Raw genomic sequence first — 21,737 nt, 5'->3', positions numbered from 1 at the left:
ACCCAAGAAATTATTTCGAGTCTTTACAGATAATTAATATTTCTTATTTTATTCATTTCTACGACGTCAACCTCGGAATAAAATCTTTAATTCCGTTCAATTGTAAATAAATAAGTTACCGTGAATAAATTCGTTTTAATCGAGAAAAAATCGTGAAAGATAATTTGAAATGTGAGGAACAATTGGATAAATAATTGCTTGAACAAAATTCAGTTGCCTCTCGACCCAATTAATTCTATTTCAGGAATAGTCACGAAAATTCTCTCGAATATTTGCGAAGACCTGATCATGGCAACGGTAATTTGTCTGGCATCAAAGTCCTTAGGGTCAACAACGTACACGTTGACGAAGTATATGCATGGTGGGCCTTCCTCTTCCACGACTTCATTAACCCAATTCTCGACGCTGTCGTCGTGTTAGGGTAATGCGTGGGCGGAAGGACACGCATGATGATTTCTCACACAGGGGTTCGTATCGTGCAGGTATCAGTCGCGTGGGTGCAACCCCTCATTCTCTAATTTTTAATTCATCAGCGTTTATTTAATGGTACCACTACTCTTTGAGAACTTTAATAATTTTTTAACAGGAAATGTCACACACCTGGAATGCTCTACCAATTTTAATTATTACACAGTAGATATTTTATCGAGTCATGAACAATTAATAGGGAATTTTGTTTACCTTCTAGTAAAAGGAACTACAAATACAATAAACAAATATATAACACAATATGCGAAAATTAATTAAATTTAAAAACAACGATTGCTCTGAGTTCTCCGAGACTCCGTCTTCTTTTTATTCAGTTTTGTTTCAGTATTATTGAGTTCAGGTCAAGTTATTTAACATTTTGTGGAATTTCACACGATTCCCACGGTTATTTATCAAGGCCAATTTCTCTGATAAATATGATTTGAAATTTATCATCAGCTACGCGCGCGTTTATTCTAGACGAGAACCACTATCGCATTATTGTATTAGCGTCGCTGTTCCCCGCTGTGCATTAAATCAGTGCGTAAATCGCTGTATATTTTCCCATTACGAAGTAATTTGAAATAACAACAAGTTAAGTTATAAAAATAAACAGAAATATCGAAATAAACTTAGCAATATTCGTGGAATAATAGTTCACGTTTTTCAATGAATAAGCGTTTCCAATTTCTCTCTCATTGGCCAACACACCATTTATCGTCATTTATTCCAAAGAACTCTAATTACTATTTCAGATGATTAAGATTGCAGTTAATTTGCTCTTAAACGGTGTTAAAGATTGATGTTTGAATCTGCACCTAGATCTTGATAAAAGGAGCACAAAAGTCTGTTACCATTTCTTTCTCAGATGAATCTTCATAGTGAAAAATGCAATTCTTCTATGTTGCACACCTTTATCAGAGACTAATACTTTATACGCGTCACCATCTTGGAATTTTATGAATTTAATATCGTGCGACGTGTCAACACGGAATATTAGTTTCTGCTATAAATATCCGTTTTGGAACAAAAATGATAGAATACTTTTTTTTGTTTCTTTTATCGAGGCTTCGTAATCGGTGTAAAAGTTTTAAATATTGGTCTTTAATCCCATTTATCTCGAAAACTACCAACTTATCGAACAGTTTCAAGTATGATTTCTTCAGAGAATGCTTTCTACTTCTGGTCATCTACTCACGAGTAATTTATTTTTATATTCAACACTGATGAACAGTAATTTTCATTCTCTGTGTCGATCAAAGGATTGATCTAGATTCTCACGACTGTGGAAGACCCTTATGTGTCCGTAACGAGGTCCCGCGGGAACGATCGCATTTAATCGCAGTGGCATCAAACGTGAGGATAGATTTCTAGGTGTGCAGAGCGAATGTTGACGTAATCGGTAACCTGTTCTCGATGATGCAAAGAACTAGTCGCACGGAGGACACTCAGACACCGTAACCGGAGAAAAATTTTCATCTGTGTATCCATTTCTAAAAAAAAAAAAGGATCGTTTTGTCATTATCGCCATTTTATTCGTACTACTCTGGTATCAACTTCAAACATCTTCGGCGCTCAACCGTTTCTTCTATACAAACCCACGCTGACAATATTGAACGACACTCACTTCTATACGTACGAATTATCGAAACCAACCGCGTGACTAAATATCATTAATTTATTTACATAAAACTTATGTAAAAAATTTCCTCGACCTTTTGCGCCACGACCTCGTATTTTTATATCCGTGGAAACATTTCGGTTCAGATACAAACAATATTATTTAACAACGGAAGATATTATCTTACACTTGTGGAAGTGTATACCCGTATGATAAACTATGACCAGGATACTTACGTAAAACAACAATTAGACCAATTAGAGTTTTAAATATAAAAAAAAAAATAATAATAAAAATTAATTCGATTCACGTAACGTTCCTATGGAAATGCGTTTCTATGGAATAACATTTTCTGAGGTTCAAGATCAACCTCTTGTTGGAAATGTCGCGAATTAATTACCGGGCGATGGAGGAGGAGTCATTAAAGGTGATTGCGGCATAGAACACCGGACCGGCTAAAAATAAACCGTCAGGAGAGTTTGAAACAACGATGTTTCAATCGCGCCGTATTTGTTGCGCCCGCGTCGTAATCGCGATCACGACTTCCGTTCTCCGTAACGCGGACCGGCTAACCATTAAATGAATCTCGTCGGGCTTAAAAGGCAATGTTCGCACGTAACTATTTATAGTTAGACCACGCGTATGCAACGGAAAAGAAAGCCGACACAAATTACAGCGTGAACAGTGTGAACAATTTGTACGCGCGACATGCTTCCATGGCCCGTAGGAAGAACCTCGACAGTTTTTTTAATTACATTCGTTAGCCGTGCACGCTCCGTAAATTTTGCTCGACTCGCACGATTCTTCGACCCCCCAGAGAGACACTCGGAGATTATGGTTCTTTGACTTTCTGCACCGGTCTGTCCTAAGGGATGTATCAACCTTTTAACTTATTAAACATTGCCATTCAATCTTTCCAAATGTAATAACGTCTTCCGAACTGAGACCAAACTGTGACAATCCCAAAGACAAGTATATATTTGATCGTTGTCACGGTTCCGATACGTTCGATTTTCTATACAGAGAGTGACAAACGAAGGGACGTTGTGACAATTTGACAAACAGTACTGGAAGGAGTCACGACTCGTGGAAGGTAGCTGCTTTTACAATAGTAATATCAATGATAATCGTTACTCGAAAATTGTTTCTCGATCGTTCCCCTCCCTAGTTTACATCGTTTCAACTCTGTGCCACATCTACGTCACCTAGAAGCACAACCAGAGAGAGAGAGGGCAGATACGCTTCACCGATCTGTAGAATTTAAAAACATTTCTGTAATATTCCTCGAATATAAACAAAAATTGCGATGAACGTTTAGAGAGTAAATGTACAAGAAACGATTGAATTCGATATTGTAGAAAGTTCGTTAATTTAACGCGTAAATCGAGACGCGATCGAATTGTCCAATTCGTAGTATGGAAATAAACGTGAGGCACCTTCCCTGAATCGTTAATCTCGCAATGTTTGTTGGGAACAACGCGTTGCGTCGACAGGAAGAAACATCAACGGTCGACGAGACGCTTAGGGTAGAGATTTGTCATCCTCGTTGCCCTGAGTTGATTACGCGGCGACGTAATTGTCACGAGGGAATCTGAAGATGACGGCATGCTCGGATCACCTAGCTCACGCTTATTCTTCTCCGCCTACACGGTGCTTCATAATTAAACGTCCGCCCGTTTCGTTCAATCGTCGTCCACCCTCGCGGATGTCCCGAGCGGTCAGCAGCCGTCTTCGTAGCGGCCTTAATGCCTTCGAGAAGGAAACGCGAATTACCGTCGACGACCGCGCAGTTTTAACGATTCCGGTTCCCACTGCTCGAGCCTCTCGAGCACCGGCCCCTTTTCCTATAGCTGACTGGCGCAGTGAACCGATTTTTTTTTTTTTTTCGACACGGAACTTGTTTTCCTTTATTACTTCGATTTTAATTTTCTTTTGTGAATAGAGTGTCGTTTTTCTTCGGTGCAATCTACGGAGATAAGAGTACGCTCGGAAAGAAATTCGTCCAGACGTTCGCTAGGTAGCGGGGACGTGATACATACACCACGTGTTCGTTACTTTCGTATTACGGATAGATAAAAGTCGACGTGTAATACTGGTCACTTTTATTTTGTCACTTTTAATTAGAATGATTGTTTTGTCACTTTTAATTAGAATGATTATTTCGTCACTTTTAATTAGAATGATTTCATAAATAAACGTAAGACCGACACTCTTTTAAATTAATTTTGTCAACGTAGCAACTGTACGAAAATAATCGATCGCGTTGTTACGCGTGTAGTTGTACTATTTGATGGAAATTGTTACGCAGTTCTTGTAGCGCGTTAGGTGCATCTTTTAATTTGTCACCGTTTCGACAACTTCAACTTCTATGTTATCGCGTGAACGTTAACCAACGTGTAAATAATTATTTCAAACAGACCGAGGAAGAAACACTTCCAATTCGGATAGCGTTCTCTGTAGAGACTCGCAGCAGACACGTTTTCGTTGCATGCTACTGAACAAACGACCATGTTCACGTATTCGTGTATAGTTTGGACTAAAACGAGACTAACAGCACAGATCGACAATAAGTGTTATAAATATAAACATGAGTAGAAAGAAGGATCCATCAACTCGATACTTACAGTTAGTACACGTACATAGGTATATATATACCTAATAGATTTTCAAAGTCGTGTCTACTTTGTCTAGATGTGTGGAATATTTCGTGGAGAATCAAAAGTATCAAAAAAAAGTTGTTCTATACAGGAGAAGAACGTTATGTAAAATATTTACATTATGATTACGTTATGGTAAAAATATTTTTTCTACAAGTGAAGTAGTTGGACGAATGGAAGATTTCAGGATCAAGTTTATCGATACCTTTTAGTTACGGATAAAACAGTCACTCTATATAGATGAAATATTAGTATCCAATCTAACTTAATCATCGTATAATTTTTTGAACGTTAGGCATTAGTAACTACCCTAACTTACTCATCGCACATTTTATTCCAATTTAAATACGAAATAACGAAATGATATATTGTTCGGCAACTTTTCAATATCAATAACGAAAAAATTAGCTCCGGATATGAGTACCGGGTGATTTCTACTAAAAAAAAAATAAAAAAATAAACAAAAGACAGTAGATGTCGTGTTTGTGCCAAAAAGAAGTAGCGAACTGGTAACTTCGTATGTATAAAATCGATAAAGTGTATCCGTATAAATAAAAAAAAAAGTATATTGTCACGCGAGCAATACATCCTAGTTGATCGATATATTTCTAGCGTTACCGGGAGGATAGACCTAATTGGAAACAGTAAACTGTATCGAATAAAACTACTTAAGACGTAACGGACTCTACGGAAAACGAATTGAAGAGATCCACGATTGTACGAAAGGATTGCTGGGAGAGCGTTATGGATACTCGGTTCGGTTATCGCGAGCATGAATCCGTGTCTAAGAACGAGGCGTGAAATGTTCGACGGGACTGAATTATTCACGCATTATCGAACTGGTCGTTAGAAAATTCGCAGAGGAGGTACGTAAATGAAATATCGTCCGGACTGTCGCACCATTTTGTCAGACGGAATTCGCTTTTATATCCGACGGCTCGATTATTAAACTGCGCGAAGCTAAAAGCTATTTTCACTCTTTTTCCTCTCATTGCATCGCGCGAGGATTGTATTCTTCCGTGAGGCGTTAAGCTGGATTCACAATATCCGGCGCGACGACCATCAGGACATTCGTTCTTCGAAGATCGTACGACGACGGACGGTCGACGAATGGTTGTGGTTGCTCGATGAATGCCGTGAATTCGCTGTGAATGTAAAACTCGTTGAAAAGTGTTTCAATCGATGATCGATTACGCGACGGTTGTTTGACGGATGGTGTAAATCCGCTGTCGATGCGAACCCATTGGAAAGCGTTTGCACGATAGTGTGAATCCACCCTTAAATCGTGCAACGCAACGCACATTACTCCAATCAAGCGAAACACATGCGATAATGAATGTTTCGTTTATTATTTCACGCGGATCAACGCCGTGTCTGCTTTTGAATCAACTATTAGTCTACTTTTGAAATCGGTATTGGTACGACATCGAGTACCAAAACGATCGTTGAGTATCCAATTTTTATTCTTTCGAAATCTGACGTTTCTTCTTCGTATACATTGCGTTGAAATATAGATCGTTGAACTGGATAAATTATCTTTCTACAAAAAAATGAACAGGACGCTCACTTGAATGTATCCGATAATATTGAGACGTTCGTACTGTACAAAATAGGATTACTTTTATTACTCGAAATCCAAGAGTGTTTCAGATTCGTAAAGTTCGATTAAATATTCTTTTCTAACGTGTGATATACGTATAAGAAATATTACAAAAGAAATTCCACTTTGTACTGGTCTCAAATTCGTACCGTGTTCTCTGAATGGGATACTAGTACTTGACGGGTAAGGTTTGCTTTTACGCGATACCAATCCATCGAATTAACACGGATCTCTCGCCGACTCTAACATAGATAATCAATAAATAAACGATCGATTTTCTTCTGACAACGGAGACTTTTAACGAGTTACCATCGAGTCTAATAGACGTTCAGCGAGCAAAGTCGTACTGGATGAGTCTATACGGCGCTCCACTTCGGTCCATTACAATTCCACGACGCAGCCGCTTTTCGATTATCTTGCAATCAACCATCGAGTATGGAATAAACGCGCCAGAGGCTGTAACCGACGGGTGCGTGCACTGGAATGGTAACCCTAACTGGGTTAACGACAGGTCACGGAAGCCTCGAATGTTTTCGCTTGCTACGAGAAACCGCCTATCGTGTTTTCAGCGAATCGAATGCACCGTGAAATTTGTAGACTGTTGTCGGTCGAATTCAGATCCCCGATAAGGGTAAAAATTGTTCGCTGGAACGAACCGTTTCGTGTCCCGATGCGATCATAATCACGATTAGGTCGTTCTACGAGGCAACGTTCCACCGGCGATAAAACTAAATAAAGCGATGTATGTACACGCTGATATATTGTAAATAATATTGCACGGGGTATAGTGAAAGGTATTTAAGCCTTTGAGTATTTAAACATAAAGGAATCGTGTAAATTGATAAGTTAGGGACGATAAACAACTCTCGAAGGGTTACAATAATTGAATTTCGATCATTCAAATTTCCCGTGATATTGTATCCGCGGTTGGTATTAAAATGAAGACCGATCGTTGAAGTCACGTTATTAGGGAAGAGTGTGGTTGGTAATTTAACCGAGAAAATTTAATAAGTTCTAAACACGAGCGCGTGGTAGTCGCCCAGCCTTGTCTGGCTGTTTGATATTGCACCCTCATCCCGTAGAGTAGACTCCAACGCTCGAACTCGAGGGGTTAGAGACACATTAAGTGTGTATGAAACACTCAAGGCACTTGTGCCTACGGATACGTTTCTCCGATCTTCCTCGTGGAATTAAAGCGGTACAGGTGCATTCGTTTAAGCAAACTTAACGTAATTTTTAGAAGAAAGCACTTCTTCCGGTCGACGGAAAAATAAAGAAGGCTTTCCAGCGAGGTAAACTTTTAACTCCGTTACTCTTTTCCAATTACTAAAACGCCTCGTAAACAGTAAGAAAGAAAATATATTTTATCTTCAGGTACCAATCGGCACAGGTAACATAAACGTTCACCCGTGTTATCCAATTTTAATTACCAAAGATCTCGAACACTTAGGAAGATGAGAATTATCTATTAAAAGTAAATTGATACGGAAATTGGTGAAATAAATTTAATTAACGAGAGCTCTAATTTATCGACGCAACATGGTAATTGATTCTAAAACGAGTAATCAGCTTTCAAACTTCCATGTGATAAATAAATTACTGTAATCGATCGAATACAACTAATTACGATATTAAAATATCGATCACAAAATGGAATACCCTTTATGAGACTATTAATAGTCGAAACTTCGAAGTGACCATAATCTGGTCTATACACGGTACCAGTTTGTGCAAATAATTGAACGCAGTAGTCGCAGCATGCTGCGTAGATTTATGACAAATTGATGTGCATTTGCGCCGAATATGTCTCTTGAGTGCGTCAGATTGCTCACGAATGCAGGATGATAGATCGATTCAGTGGCACTTGCACATCCTTCCTAGATGGTGTGCTCGTATTTACCTTGACATGAATTCTCAGGATTGCGAGATTCTTGGTACTTAATAAGGCTCCGTTTGGAAATGGTGAGCATCTCAAAAAAGGCAACAATAAACTGTACCATTCTATTTGAATTGTAAAGAAAATTACATTTGTTTCGTCGAAGTAATTAAAAAATATTCGCGATGTCAATAAAAGAGAGAATGATCCATCTTGTTAAAATTGATCGAAAATATAGAATGGCATTTTTGAAATTATAGTTTCCGAGAAAAATTGCTACAATGTTCGTTGAACTATTATTACTAACAGGGAGCATCAATGAATTGTTTACACAGGTTCTGCCCGAAGTGGCGTAATATTTACAAACACAGTCTACGCCTTAAATGTAAATTAAAAGTCCTAATGTAAACACTGCTTACCTGCCTGTTCTGAAATATAGTGACTTTGATGCATAATCGTTGTATACGTTTATTATTAGAAAGGGATTAATATAGATCTTCTTTTATTGCAAAAGTAATATTTTAATACTTTTTTTTTTTTTTGCTATAAAAATTTGCTTAGAGATTTAAACGAAAGAAATAGAGGGGTGAGGGTCTCTGACAATAGGATAAACATTTTCTTGTCCTAATTGTAAAACGAAAAATCCTCTTCGAAATAAATTTATATAATTTAGAATTATAATTAGAGGCTATAACGATAAGTCTCTTTTATATTTTTTCTAACAATAATTCAAATTACCTTACGAATTGCGTTAAACAATTGTGAAGTAGAGACAAAAACTGTGTCTAACTTCGATAAAAGCTTTTCAGAAATAGCAGGAACGTGGAAAGAACGCGAGCCATCCAATTATCCTACGTTCAAAAGACTTCGTGTAAACAAAACCACGTGTCTGCGTGAGAATCCCATTGATTCGTATGCATCTATGAAAGGAGAACTTTCAACCATTTAAATGAGGAAGTAGAGGATTTCCGAGACTACCGTTACGCGCAAACTTTTTCATTCGTTTATTTATTGTCGTATAATTGTTCTGCTTCTAGCGTTCGGAGCCGCCATTACAAAAACAGCAGGAAACCAAGCGTTATAACGGACTGTTCATCATATCTCATCGCCGATGGAGTGAGTCATGTTTTAAATCACATTACAATTATAACACAGGCGTTTACAGGATCCTACGGTGATTCGTGTGATTACACGTATACCAAAGAAACGGAAATTGTGCAAATTACGAGAAATTTTAATTTTATTTCAGTTTCAAACTAGCAAATTGCTGTTTGTTTTCATGCTCCTTTTAACACTCTCTTTCCATTTTAATGAGATAGTGGCCATGGTTAGATGTTACAACGCTTTTTGCCGAACCATGTGAAAGTTACCAATCTGTATGATAATATATTATTATTAGATAGTGTAAATTTTTTCATCGATTTAAAAAATAATAATCGTTTCTTTATCCAACGAATTAAAATTCAAAAGTGTTAAAATACTAACAATACTCGTAATACAGTTGAAATAAATTCTTCGTCCAAAATAATAGAAAGAAATTACAATTGCTTATTAGCCTTGAATTAAAATTCGAATCACGGCATAGTCTCCATTGTATTTTAATACAATACATTTAAAAATCATCTGACTAAATTATAGACAATATTTTTACAATCTAGTCGACAAAACTGTAAACTTTGTTTCGAATGAAATATAATTTAATTTCTGTTTTGAAAAATTGTCCAACAATATTGGACGAATATTTGATGAACCATGACAAGATGTCGCTATAGTATTGTTGTATTTGGATATAGGTAGAAGTGGACCAAAAAGATGGAGATGGGAGGAGGATCATTGGTGTAATAGACGACCGTAGGTCGTCTGAATTGCCTGAATCATTTGTACCTGCCTTTGAAAGAAATTTCTTGATATATTCAAGATGACGATAACGGGGTCCACGGAAAGGATGGAGACGACGAAAGACTTGCCAAGAAAGAAGTTTATCAATATTAATCTTCTTTCACTGAAGCTTTTATTATTCCTCTTTTTCGGAGGTGCGTACCAGACTATTGAATAAATTCAAGTAAATACTAAACGTGATGTAATAGTTTTTATCCAATGTAAAAGGTGAAACGGATCGACCCAATTTTTTACTTGTAAATTCTATTTTAAGATGTTCCTCTTTTTCCGAATAATGATATACTTTCAATTCTTTTATATTCAACTCTACGATGACTGTACGTCAAAGTATTAAAAATGATACTTATCTGACCCCTCCTTCTATAATACATGAAAAGCAAGAAGGACATAAGAGATTCATCTTTTAAAGATATAGCAATTTTTATGCGATCGAGAACTAAGTTATTATATCGAGCAACAACAGGAAGGTACAGTTAATTACATATTAGCAACAATTTTTCGATCACCAGTGTGTAAACCTTAAGAGAACTACGATCAAGAATAGAGATGTTGTTTATTGCTAATAAATAATTCATTGTACGTCCCTGTTGTTGCTCGATATAAAAGTGTAGTTTCTCGATTATATTATTAATACAACACCCGTAAACAGCCCTAAAAGCCTTCCTTAATTATTTACACAGGAATGGGCTGCCTCTTCCCGTTTCTTCCGTTGCACATGGTAGAAATGGGTTTGAGCATCGACCAAATACGAATGATCTCAATGATCTCACCAGCGGTGGCGATACTGGGCCCCTTAGTCGCAGGACCTATTGCAGACAAGTTGGCGGGCCATCAAGGACGAAATAAGTCGTCGACGGGTCGTTACTTAAGGGTGATGATCGCTATTGCCTGCGTCTTGTCCGCCATTTTCTACGCTTTCCTTCTAATCATCCCAAACGTGGACCGTATCGAGCCCCCAAGGGAAAGGAGACCAAGTCTGAAATTCAACTGCGATCAAACAGGCGCGGTTGTGTTGCAAGAGAGATGCAAAGATCGCGCGTCGTGTCACAAATGGTCCGACGAGACCAGAGTCGGTCCTCTGCTCTTGGAGGGTTGCAACTATACTTGCTATCCCATCGGCTCGAAACGATGGCACACGATTGACGGAGGTGGCGTTGTCGCCTTTGGATCCACCGATGCCGATATCGATATCCTCGACGGCAATGGGGAAACGACAGTTATACCTCTCGATAGCGAAATGTATGCACAGGTGAATATCACAGCTGCTGGACCCATATAGAATGCTACCAAAATTTTAAGAAAGTTCCCTAACGAGTTGCAAAATTATTCGAAAGGATACACTTGTTAATATCTATCAATATCTAGCATAATGAAAAAGATTTGTGTAGATAATAGATCGGTATGTAAACGAATACATATTTCGGTGTCTTATTTTTTAATGAAATATTCCGTTACATGTTAAGAGAAGTAGTTAATACGTTCTTCGGTAATGAGGATAGAAACAAGAATTATATGTAAAGTGTAAAATAGATTAAACTTCGATTCAAACGAGAATATTTCATTCCCAATAATAATATAATAAATGAACTATAGTTATCTCTGGCTGAATGTTTCCCGAGACTTAATCGGATCAACGCTAACAGTTAAAATCGTGTACGCATATTTAAGCATTCATTGAACACTTCACAGGAACCAGATGATTCCAAGAAAATGAGAAGATTCGCAATGACTGATAGTGAACCACCTCATCTTTGCTTCAAAGAGGGTGGCAACGTAGTGTGTCACGTCTACACCGAGTGTTCCGGTATTTTATCCGTAAACGCCACCCTGAAACAGGCTTTAGTCAACGGCAGTGATCGAGAATGGTGTGCATATCCCTTGGCCGAGTACTTTGCTTGTCGAATACCCTCAGAACTGAAAGCTCAAATGGCAGAGGTTTCCCGGACCTGTTCTATCGAATGCGACTTGGTTGATCCGTACACTCTTCCAGGTAGTATTATTTTCTGACATAAAATTAACACATTTATGCGTATGCCTAACATTATTAGTAGATAAGTAAGAAGTACCATGAACTCTATTCTAATAATTTTATTTCTAGACAGCGTCCTCATAGAGAGTCAATGCCAGCAAGCAGAGGACTGGTCCCACCTAGTATTCTGGACGTACTTGGCCATTCGATCAGCCGCTGATATTTTCCCAACGACAGCCGTGGCTCTTATAGATGCTGCAGTGGTGATAGCCACCAGGGAAACGTCTTGTGGACGCGGTGACGTGGGTCGTCAATTGGCTTTTGGTTCCCTCGGCTTTGCAATCTTCGGCCCTCTAACTGGCTACCTATGTACCCTGATAGATAATTTGAATTCCTTCTACTATTTGCCAATTGGTCTGCACGCCGCGTTAATGCTTCTGGCGGCTCTTGTTGCCCTTTGTGCCAATGGTATGCCTCTTAGCCCACCAGAATGGTGGTGGCACACCAGAAGTGGCATGTTGGCGCTTCCCATGAGTGCTATTAAGAGGTACGGCAGCGAAACTGCTGCTTTGGTGATCGTCCTGATAGTCATGGGAACCTTCTGGAGTGCCATGGACAGCTATCTCCCTTTGTAAGAATTTTTATTGAATTATGTAGCTCTGCAATACATTTTTTTTAGTAGTAAAAATGTGTAGAAGCATTTTAAATTAGTTGGCAAAGAATAGGAGTTTATTGATGTCTGTTATGTAGTATATTGAAAAGAATATGAGTTCTAATTATTGATCTCAATTTGTATTGTTTTTCTTAGACACTTGCAGAAACTGGGGGCCAATGAGCTTCCCATTGGTGTAGCCATGACCGTAGGAGCAGTGCCAGCATTCTTATTCCTTTGGAAGTCCGAACATCTCGTTGATTATTGTGGTCACAGTAATCTTCTTATCACTGCCTTCACTGTGTATATTATTAGGTAGGTAAGTTATACTACTCTAACGTGATTGCATAAATTAAAAATTCTATTAATTCATGTTGATAACTTATATAACTTTTGAAACTGATATTTTCAGGTTTACTGGACTGAGTCTTGTCGCGGGACCTTGGTGGTCCTTGATTTCAGAGGCTCTCGAAGTTTTCACTCTAGGAATTATGTGGGTCACTGCTATTCTGTATCTCAGACACCTTGTCCCACGTCATTTGACTGTGACTGCTCAAGCACTACCTGTGATTGCACATTTCTGCGTCGGTATGCATTTCAAACGAGATATTGCAATATTATGTTCAACAATATTTCACAATCTTTTTCGTGTCTTAAATCTTTCTGGATCTTAAAGCATTTAAATACAAATCTAATTAATAATTTTGATTACGTTTTCAATATTTAAAATTTGGAATATTGTCTATAATCTGCTACAGGTCGATGTATTGGAGCCGTGATTGGTGCTTACATCAGTGTTGACGATTCTGATATCATTGACTCGTTGAGATTCGTTTATCGTTGCATGGCCGTTGCAGCCGCAGGAGTAGCCGCCTTATATTTCATTTTGTATCACGGCCTACTGAAGCCACGATGTCATGCACACACTATACAAGGCCCTCGACAACCACCCACCGTTGTACAGGGTAAGCAAATTTGTAAATATATTCAAACAACTGATTTGACTAACGCAAATTCCATTTCTCACACAAGCTGCTATTAAGGAGTATGAATTAAGTGAGTATTCCAAAGCCATTCAAATGGTTTAAGTCGCAATTATAATTATTTTTTACATTTTGAGAAGCAAAATCTTTATTAAGCATAAAGGCAGTAGTATATTGCAATGACTAATATTGTCTTAACATGCTGTTTATTGATAGATTCAATGCGAACTAATACATTTTAGTTATTGATATCTAAATATCATCCCTTGTCTAATTTCCTTGTAAGTCCTAAAGGTTCCCCTTAAAGGCTAGCACTCGAACCCGCAACACTTCTCTTTGCCTGCAACAAACATCAAAAGGTCAATGAAGTGATGGGAAAGATTATGTTTTGTTACAAGAAGTATTCTAGCCCTTATTGACAGAAAAGCATTTTTGCGAATAACTTTAAATTAATTTATAAGACAAACATTTTACTCGTAGAAACAGCTTTGATAGACAATTCTTTTAATTTTGCAATGTTTTCTTGGTTCCCCATAGAAGAAACGAAATTCATTTGCTCTCCAATAATTTATTTATTTTCTATTATTCTTACATTATATTACATCTTTTATTAACCTGTGTTACGGTTCGTTTTGTTATACAGTTAATTTAAATTCCAATTATTTTTTTGTATTAATTGTTTTATCATCCCCTCCCCTTGTTTTCTTCTGTGCACAGCGATGAATGGAAATGGGAATTACACGCCGCTCAGGGTCTACCACAACGGTATGGGCAGAAAAGGTCAATTCCGCTATTGAAGATTAGGAAAGAAAAGAGACGGGCGTTAACGACAATTTAAATGTCACGTTACGGTGCTAGTGATTAGACTGTCGCTGTTGTTACGGTCAAAAAAAAAAAAGAAAAGAAAACTCGTCATTGTTATGCGACACATTATAAAATTATACTTCCAATGGCGCGCCCTTTAGCGTTTGTCCGTATTTCAAGTTGCGTCGAAATTATCACCCTTTGATACTATCATTAATTTCTTCGTACAAGCAGCCACTAAGGATTTATTTGTCCAGGTGTACTTTAAAGCGTCGACACGAGCTTCTACATTTACCAGTACCGAAATGAGATTACAAATCGAGAAGGTGAAAGTACTCCAATTTCGAACCGAGCTCATATATTTCTTTTTTTTTTTTTCAATTTTTTTGTTAATCGTCACGAAAAGATCATCGAAACTGTAGAAACTAATTATTAATTATAATACTGAAATTGATATATTCTAAGTGTAATGACCGATTATAAGCAGGACATTCATTATAAGTATATAAATATTGATGATAATTAATGATACAAATTTTAAATTATGTTCAAAGTGAATGTTCTTTTTTATAATTTTGAAAGTGACTCTAATTGGTTACATTAGCGATCTTTTTTTTTTTTTTTATTGTTTTGTTTAAGAAAGACAATTTAAATATTTAAACATTTGCATTCCTAGGTGTTGTATGTTCCAATATTCCTGAACATTTTAAATTTTCTAAATTGGCAAAAAATAGCAAAATAAAAGGAGACAATGAATCGTAAAGAATTAAAAATCTTTGCTTGGCTCATAATTCCTGAGTACTTGCACCGACATTTCTAACAGTAGTAATGATGTACTACACAATCACTACAGCGATTCTAAGTGTAACATATTTGTAATGCTGTTTCATTCTCATAGTTTTTATATTGTTTGTAAGTGTACAAGCATATTTTCAAACTCGTGAAAAGGTACGAACTCTTTTCGTAACTGTTGCGTTCGATTTTTTGTATATTAGACTGCGATCACATGAGAGTTACATATTCATACTCTTTTTAAGACAAATTTCTACAGACCTGATGTATTGTATCTATACACTGAGAAATATTCATCTCTCTATGTAGGATAAACCTTTACCTGACAAGATAAAAGAAAGTAATATATTGAATTGTGGGATTGATGTGTATACACGAAGGAAAAAAGAGAAATAAATAAAACTGAACAACAAAAGATGAGGTTTGAATACAATGTTACAATTTATGGTATATTATAAGTAATAAACACTTATAACGCTAACAAAATTAATATGCAACGAACATGGATAATGGAAAAGAACACTTGGATGTCTCATGGAACGGTTGCCATTATCTTTACCTTCTAAAATATTCGTCCAGGTTCGTAGTCCTCATCGCGAGAGACTCCAAAAGTACCTTCCCTTTTCAAGAATCTATTTAACAATTTTAAGAATAAATAACTTGCCGAACAAGTAGTCTAAACGGTCCGACATTCTGTAAAGTCTATAAAAAAAAAATAACTGTATTCGACAGTTTGTAACAAATTTATTGTAGTAGATTTCGATTTCACCTGATATCAACAGACGAACTTGCGACTATCATGGAAATGTTCGCGTGCTACAGCTCAAAATACATTGTTAGGCTAAAAGTAAATTACCATGGATCATACAAAACAACAACCATCAATGTACTTTAGGGCCATCTTACCATTTCATGGACATTCACTCATTCACACTATTATACATATATTACCTATATGATTGTAGGTATAATTGTGGTATTTGTATTTAACATATTTATATAAATTTCAGAAATGTATCGTTCATCATTCGCGCGTTAACGTATTCTAACTAACGCACTCGAATGCACCACGAAAAACTCATTTCTGGAAATACTTTTCCAAAATGTGCAGTCTTACAGAGTAACATTAAATGATGGATGAATCATGAGCATAAAAAATTGTGTCGATAATAAAACCAACGGGAAAATCTCTTCACCAGATAAACAACCGTCGCTAATAAATGTCAAATGCTTCTTAAAATTATTGAAAGAAGTAACTAAAGCTTAAACTTTTTACATCATACTACATTACACAATGCGCTGTACATACAAGGAGGTTGTGACAATTTTAAATTTGCTCATAAAAAAAACCTCATTGACATTCTTACACTATCAATGTATATATACGTAATATTTTATATTTATTTCCAATAAGTATTATTTAATTAATTAACAGATACATTTCAATATTTGTGAAACGTAGATGTCTGAAAATTATCGAATGGTCAATTGGAAATTTTTGTAGTATGACCATACGTGCGAGAAGTTACTTTACTAAATCTGAGATATCAATAAATGTTACCATTATGATTTAATGCACTAGTATATACGGGTTCTTTCCATTCGTAATACACACAGAAATTCAAGAACATGATTCCAAATCTACAGTTACGTTACAGCCAAGAGTTTTTGTAACTGAAGATCAAAATAAAAAAAGCATACAGCGAAATATTTGAAATGATTACAATAAAAATTAGTCCATAAAACTATCTTGCATTTCAAAAACGATTATGGTTCTAATAAAACTCACGAAAGTCTTCGACAACTATTATTTAATTAATCGTCAATAATAGTACATTCCTCTTCATTGTTGCTTTCAGAGTTTATTGTGTTGCAGTTAGTTCTGCTTATATCCTGTTTATCTTCCTTATCCTTCAGTATGTTCGCTGCACCAATTTTATCACTACTAGAAAAACGTCTTCCTTCCGATTTACTTTCCTTTTGTGATTCACTAACATGCGCAGACGTATTTTTTAAACTTTTCTTTTTATCTAAATTATTAGTCATGTCGTTCACCATTTTCGCAAAATCATCCTCAGCTTCATTTGCAACTGAATTCGCCTCCTGATTTGCTGGGGATTTTGAACTACTATCCTCTTTATTGGAAGTATTTAAATTATTAATATCATGTAAAGCAACTGATTTGTCCATAGTTTCTAACATCTCTGAAATGAACGGTGAATTTGCTTCTATTAAATCTTTTAATGGCGTCTCATTTGGATCAGGCAAATCCTTGGATTCTTCTGACTGAACACTTTCTGGATCTGTACGTTTTTGCAAATAATAAATAAACTGTTCTTCATAATTCTCAGATTGCTTATTACCTTCGTTGACAGCAAATGCTGAGGCATCATTTTCTTCTTGATCAGATTTCTGCAGCAAAGAATGCCTTATACACTTATCATAATCTTGCAATTCAACATCATATATCTGCACACATTTATCCACCAACAAAGCCGGATCATCACCTACAGCTCGTGACATAGTACTTCTTTTCTTAAACGATTTTATTCCCTCAACCACGTTTGTAGTACCCACAAATTCTGATGGATTTATAACATTATTCTCTGATTCACTGTTATTTTCATGATCTGTATCAGACTCATTAATACAAACCATCTCAAGCGTAATTTCCTCATTCTTAACCTGCTTGGGGACATTATTACTATCCAAGGACTGAGCAGCCCCAGTCTTCAATTGATACCTTTTCCACCGATTATATTCACGCACTATTCTGTCATTGATACATGCTAATTGACTGACCGTATCGCGTATCTCACGATGAAATTGTTTAATCATAACACGAGCATCATTCAGTTCATACTTTTTGAGTTCCTCTTGTTTCGACGACTCGAACAAACCTTGAAGTTTTGTCTTTAAGTTCATCAAAATATTGTCGACCTCTTGACCATGGGGGAGCAACCTCTGATTAAGGGTTTTTACATTGCGCCTCTCTAATAATTCTTGCTTCTTCACATTACCCTGACTATTCTTTGAACTCACAAGTGCAACAGGTACCGCTTTATTATTATCAACGTGATCCTTAAAGGAACGCGAATTTCGCGATGGACCAACGACTGCCACGTCTTCCGAATCACTATCAATTTCTATGACGTTTGGACTCGACACTGTAGATGGTGGTACTTGGGGTTCTGGTAATGAAAAACGTAATCGATTCATCATGTCAGCACTCTGATTGGGTATGGTTACCATGGGTGTTGTTGTGCAATGCATTGCTTGATATAAATTCATTTGATTTATTGGACTGGGCACGTGGCGTATAGGTAACACTGGAGATGCAGGTTGTAGAAAATTTGAGGTTGCAACCACGTTCATAAACGTATTGTACATAGGTTGTTGAACAACTGTAGTATCCACTCTATGAGGCAATGAATTTGTTTGATGCTGAGAGACGATTGTACCGTCCGTGTTAACAGTCGCATTTTCACATTCGACCATTGTCTGTTCGCACGAAAGTAAGGACGGTAGTAATTCGCTATGATCGATAGAGCTATCTTCTGATGCCGCACTGTACGATCTACTGGTCATTGATAAGTTGCTACCATTGGGATACCGTCCTCTACCACGACCTCTTCTTCTGCGTTTCGATAGGACGGGTGTTCCTACTTGTTTGGGTATATAAGTTTCATCATCTTCCTCTGAATTGGAACCAGTTCTTCGACGCTTTCGTTTCCTTCTACGTGGACAACAATTCGTTTCATCCAAACTCAGTTTGTCATCTATTTCTTGCTGAGACATCTTACAATTGTGCTGCAGAAGTCTAAAATTATTAAAAAATTTGTATTCAAAATCAATTGCAAATTATATAAAATGTTATAATTCTATGTTGGCAGCTACTAAAATTCCTGCCAAATATTTTGATCACTCAAAACTACTTCCTCGCCTGTGAGTGACGACACAAACTATTTCCTCCCTTATGGTGTCGCTGGGAACCTCGGCTTTCTTCATTTACATAGACGAACACGTTTGGACTTATAGAAGTGTGGTGCAATATTCATCTGCTACTCATCGCCAGTGAAACCTATTTGCCTTTCTCTCATTCTTGCATTTACTTTCTCATTCTTACACAGCTCAAGTGACCCTTCGCCCACATGCGTTCGGCGGTCGACAACCGAGAGCGATGAGGCAGGCGCGCAGAATCGAATTTCATCCACTACTGAAACTTGAGTTTTTCATTGTATTTTTATGAAATTATTACCAATCAGTGGGCGAAGTTTTCCCGATAGAAGTAAGACCAAATACGACCTCAAGTTTTAATTTTAATAAACATAATACGAAGAATCATTTCTAAATTCTGTGAATACGTGAACCTTTTTAAATAAAAATGTGTTTGGACTCATATTTATCGGAAAAATCTCGCTATTCCATTAGTGATATTCTGATAAAGATATAATAAAAAATACGAAAATTTTATATTGTATTAGTGAGTGAAGTTCGATCTCGTACACGTGCCTAATCGCTCTCAGATGTCGATCGTTAAACACAGATAGATCGAGGCTCACTCTCTGTTTCTCTATCTTGCTTACTCTCAAATTTTCTATCCCTACACAGTTTCTCCATATTGCCTGGTGAAACCAAGCTTGGCGCCATATTTGAGACAAAGGTGGTGTGCCTACAAGTTCGGATTTTGTCTCTCGGACGAAAGAAAGAGACGGGAAACACATCAGCACAGAAGCTAGGCGTTATAATGAGATCTATTTCTCAATAACTCTGAGAGATCAAAATATTTGGCATAGACTTTATTACCTGTTCATTCTTTGAACATATTCAAGCAAAGCCCAGCAAGTTGCTCTAGCAGGATACAAATCCGTGGGGTCGCAAACAAAACATTTCCACTTTTCATCTGCTTCAATCTTTTTCCTCAGTACAGGATCAAAGTTTCTTTTAATACATTTACAACAAAAGGTGTTACTGCAAAAAGAACAGCAATATAAATTTCCACCATTTGCGCACCATCTACAAAACATATCTGTAGCATCATCTCCTGCAAAATAAAATTAAAAAACATCATAAAACGTAGTTCCATCTTTTATAAATATGTTCAAATAATTCAGGTACCTTGTTCAAAAGTACCATCTCCATAAAAGTCACGACACTTAGCACACAATAACGTATGCAGTACAGGATGTTCAAACATATTGCCAGCATCTGCTGGTGCAGATCCGATATGTGCATCGCAAGCTGTGCAATGTAATTTCTGAAATCGTACAGCAGAAATATCTGGAAAAAACAAAACATTTATTCAATATCTTCAGTATAGATAGTTTCAGTCACTTTGATATGTTAATTAATACATTTTATGATTAGAAACCTTTTACTGGAAAAATATTTATAAAACTTGTAAATTGTAAATTAATAAAACAATTTTGATAAAAAATGTAGAATCATTTCATTTAAAAAGTGTATACATTTTACAAAAAAGTACCAAAACTTTTATAATAATTCTCTTGAATACTATTGTTATTTATAATGATCTAACTTTATAGTTATATTGCTTGTTTATTAATGTCTTTGATATACATAGCATTGTATCTCTGGAATACTCTTTATTACAAAAAAACTTTCTTTAACTATCTTTAAAATTTTGTGTTTCTGTGCATATTACAAAATTATACTAATTAATTAACAATGAACATGTTGTACTCTCCTCAGAGTTCCAACCAAGATAAAAAATAGAATAATACATAATGAAGAAGGTGGAATAAAATTTATAAATTACTTCAAAAGTGTAATCTGCAAAGCAAATATCTTGAAAGAACTAAACTTGGAACAGTATGTCCAACTAAAACAATATTTACTTATTTAAATACAAATATCATAATTAAAGTGTCATACTTCTCCTCATAAATGTGTCACATACTTCAAATTTTAATAGATTTGGTTTATTTATTCTGCTAGTTCATCCAATGTTTCTTGGACCAAAATTAGTGCACATTAAAAAATGATGCTTAATACACATCATGGAAACTAATATCATGAAAATTTTGATTTGAAAAAAACAAAACTAAGAGCAAAACAGAATGAACAAAACATCAAGAGCTTACCATTTCCAAATATGAGTCTATAATAACTGCTTTCCTCTTGGGAAATCGGTAACGAGGCATGTGTAGTGCTTGGAAGCAGATCTCTGGGAGTCACTGCAACATAAAATAGGGTTAGGTACGACAGCTCGCAACAATTTGTTCGAAATTGTCTGAAAAGATTCCGGAATCTCACCGTTTTCTTTGCTGTCCACCTCCTTCACTTCATTCACTTGTACCTCGAGCATACTGGAGATATCCATTGTCAATGTGTGCTCAGACCGCGATTGCGTTCAACCAAACGTTTCAAAACACAGGTTATCGCGCCGCCATTTT

General features: G+C 36.5%; 2 protein-coding genes across 6 annotated transcripts in view; one reads left to right on the top strand and one right to left on the bottom strand.

Moving 5' to 3' along the window:
• LOC143147766 (uncharacterized) overlaps positions 1-17,043 on the top strand; it is a 23,995-nt gene extending 6,952 nt beyond the window's left edge. Inside the window, exons 1-11 of one of the 3 annotated variants that reach the window (XM_076313349.1) lie at positions 8,176-8,308; positions 9,260-9,338; positions 10,016-10,255; positions 10,802-11,370; positions 11,811-12,111; positions 12,220-12,721; positions 12,899-13,057; positions 13,155-13,330; positions 13,501-13,707; positions 13,775-13,798; positions 14,443-17,043. In XM_076313349.1, the coding sequence (XP_076169464.1) occupies positions 10,141-10,255; positions 10,802-11,370; positions 11,811-12,111; positions 12,220-12,721; positions 12,899-13,057; positions 13,155-13,330; positions 13,501-13,707; positions 13,775-13,798; positions 14,443-14,522 (2,133 nt within the window). In that variant the 5' untranslated portion in view covers positions 8,176-8,308; positions 9,260-9,338; positions 10,016-10,140 and the 3' untranslated portion in view covers positions 14,523-17,043. Of the gene's footprint in view, positions 1-8,175; positions 8,309-9,259; positions 9,339-10,015; positions 10,256-10,801; positions 11,371-11,810; positions 12,112-12,219; positions 12,722-12,898; positions 13,058-13,154; positions 13,331-13,500; positions 13,708-13,774; positions 13,799-14,442 lie in introns of those variants that run through there. The other 2 variants (XM_076313341.1, XM_076313357.1) reach the window with 2 other exon arrangements.
• LOC143147755 (uncharacterized) lies at positions 14,035-21,737 on the bottom strand. 3 transcript variants are annotated; one of them, XM_076313319.1, is made up of 6 exons: positions 21,598-21,737; positions 21,426-21,518; positions 20,440-20,601; positions 20,128-20,365; positions 17,111-19,141; positions 14,035-14,065 (listed from the first exon to the last, which is right to left on the bottom strand). In XM_076313319.1, exons 1-5 carry the CDS (start codon positions 21,662-21,664, stop codon positions 17,137-17,139), a joined length of 2,565 nt encoding a protein of 854 aa, XP_076169434.1. In that variant the 5' UTR covers positions 21,665-21,737; the 3' UTR covers positions 14,035-14,065; positions 17,111-17,136. The 3 variants fall into 3 exon arrangements, with proteins under 3 accessions (XP_076169434.1, XP_076169444.1, XP_076169424.1); XM_076313329.1 differs by lacking the exon at positions 14,035-14,065 and having other exon boundaries at positions 14,891-17,525; positions 17,685-19,141; XM_076313309.1 differs by lacking the exon at positions 14,035-14,065 and having other exon boundaries at positions 14,891-19,141.

This window comes from Ptiloglossa arizonensis, chromosome 1 (genome assembly GCF_051014685.1).
Source record: "Ptiloglossa arizonensis isolate GNS036 chromosome 1, iyPtiAriz1_principal, whole genome shotgun sequence".
NCBI classification, from domain to species: Eukaryota; Metazoa; Arthropoda; class Insecta; order Hymenoptera; family Colletidae; genus Ptiloglossa; species Ptiloglossa arizonensis.
This window is presented reverse-complemented; position numbering and strand designations above follow the sequence as displayed.

Bases quoted from the DNA above. Each gene is read 5' to 3' on its own strand.
- LOC143147755 (XM_076313319.1), bottom strand. From the start codon at position 21,664: ATGGATATCTCCAGTATGCTCGAGGTACAAGTGAATGAAGTGAAGGAG. The intron at 20,366-20,439 runs GTACCTGAATTA...TTTATTTTGCAG, and splicing joins AGATGGTACTTTTGAACAAG to GAGATGATGCTACAGATATG. The intron at 19,142-20,127 runs GTAATAAAGTCT...TAATAATTTTAG, and splicing joins TATGTTCAAAGAATGAACAG to ACTTCTGCAGCACAATTGTA.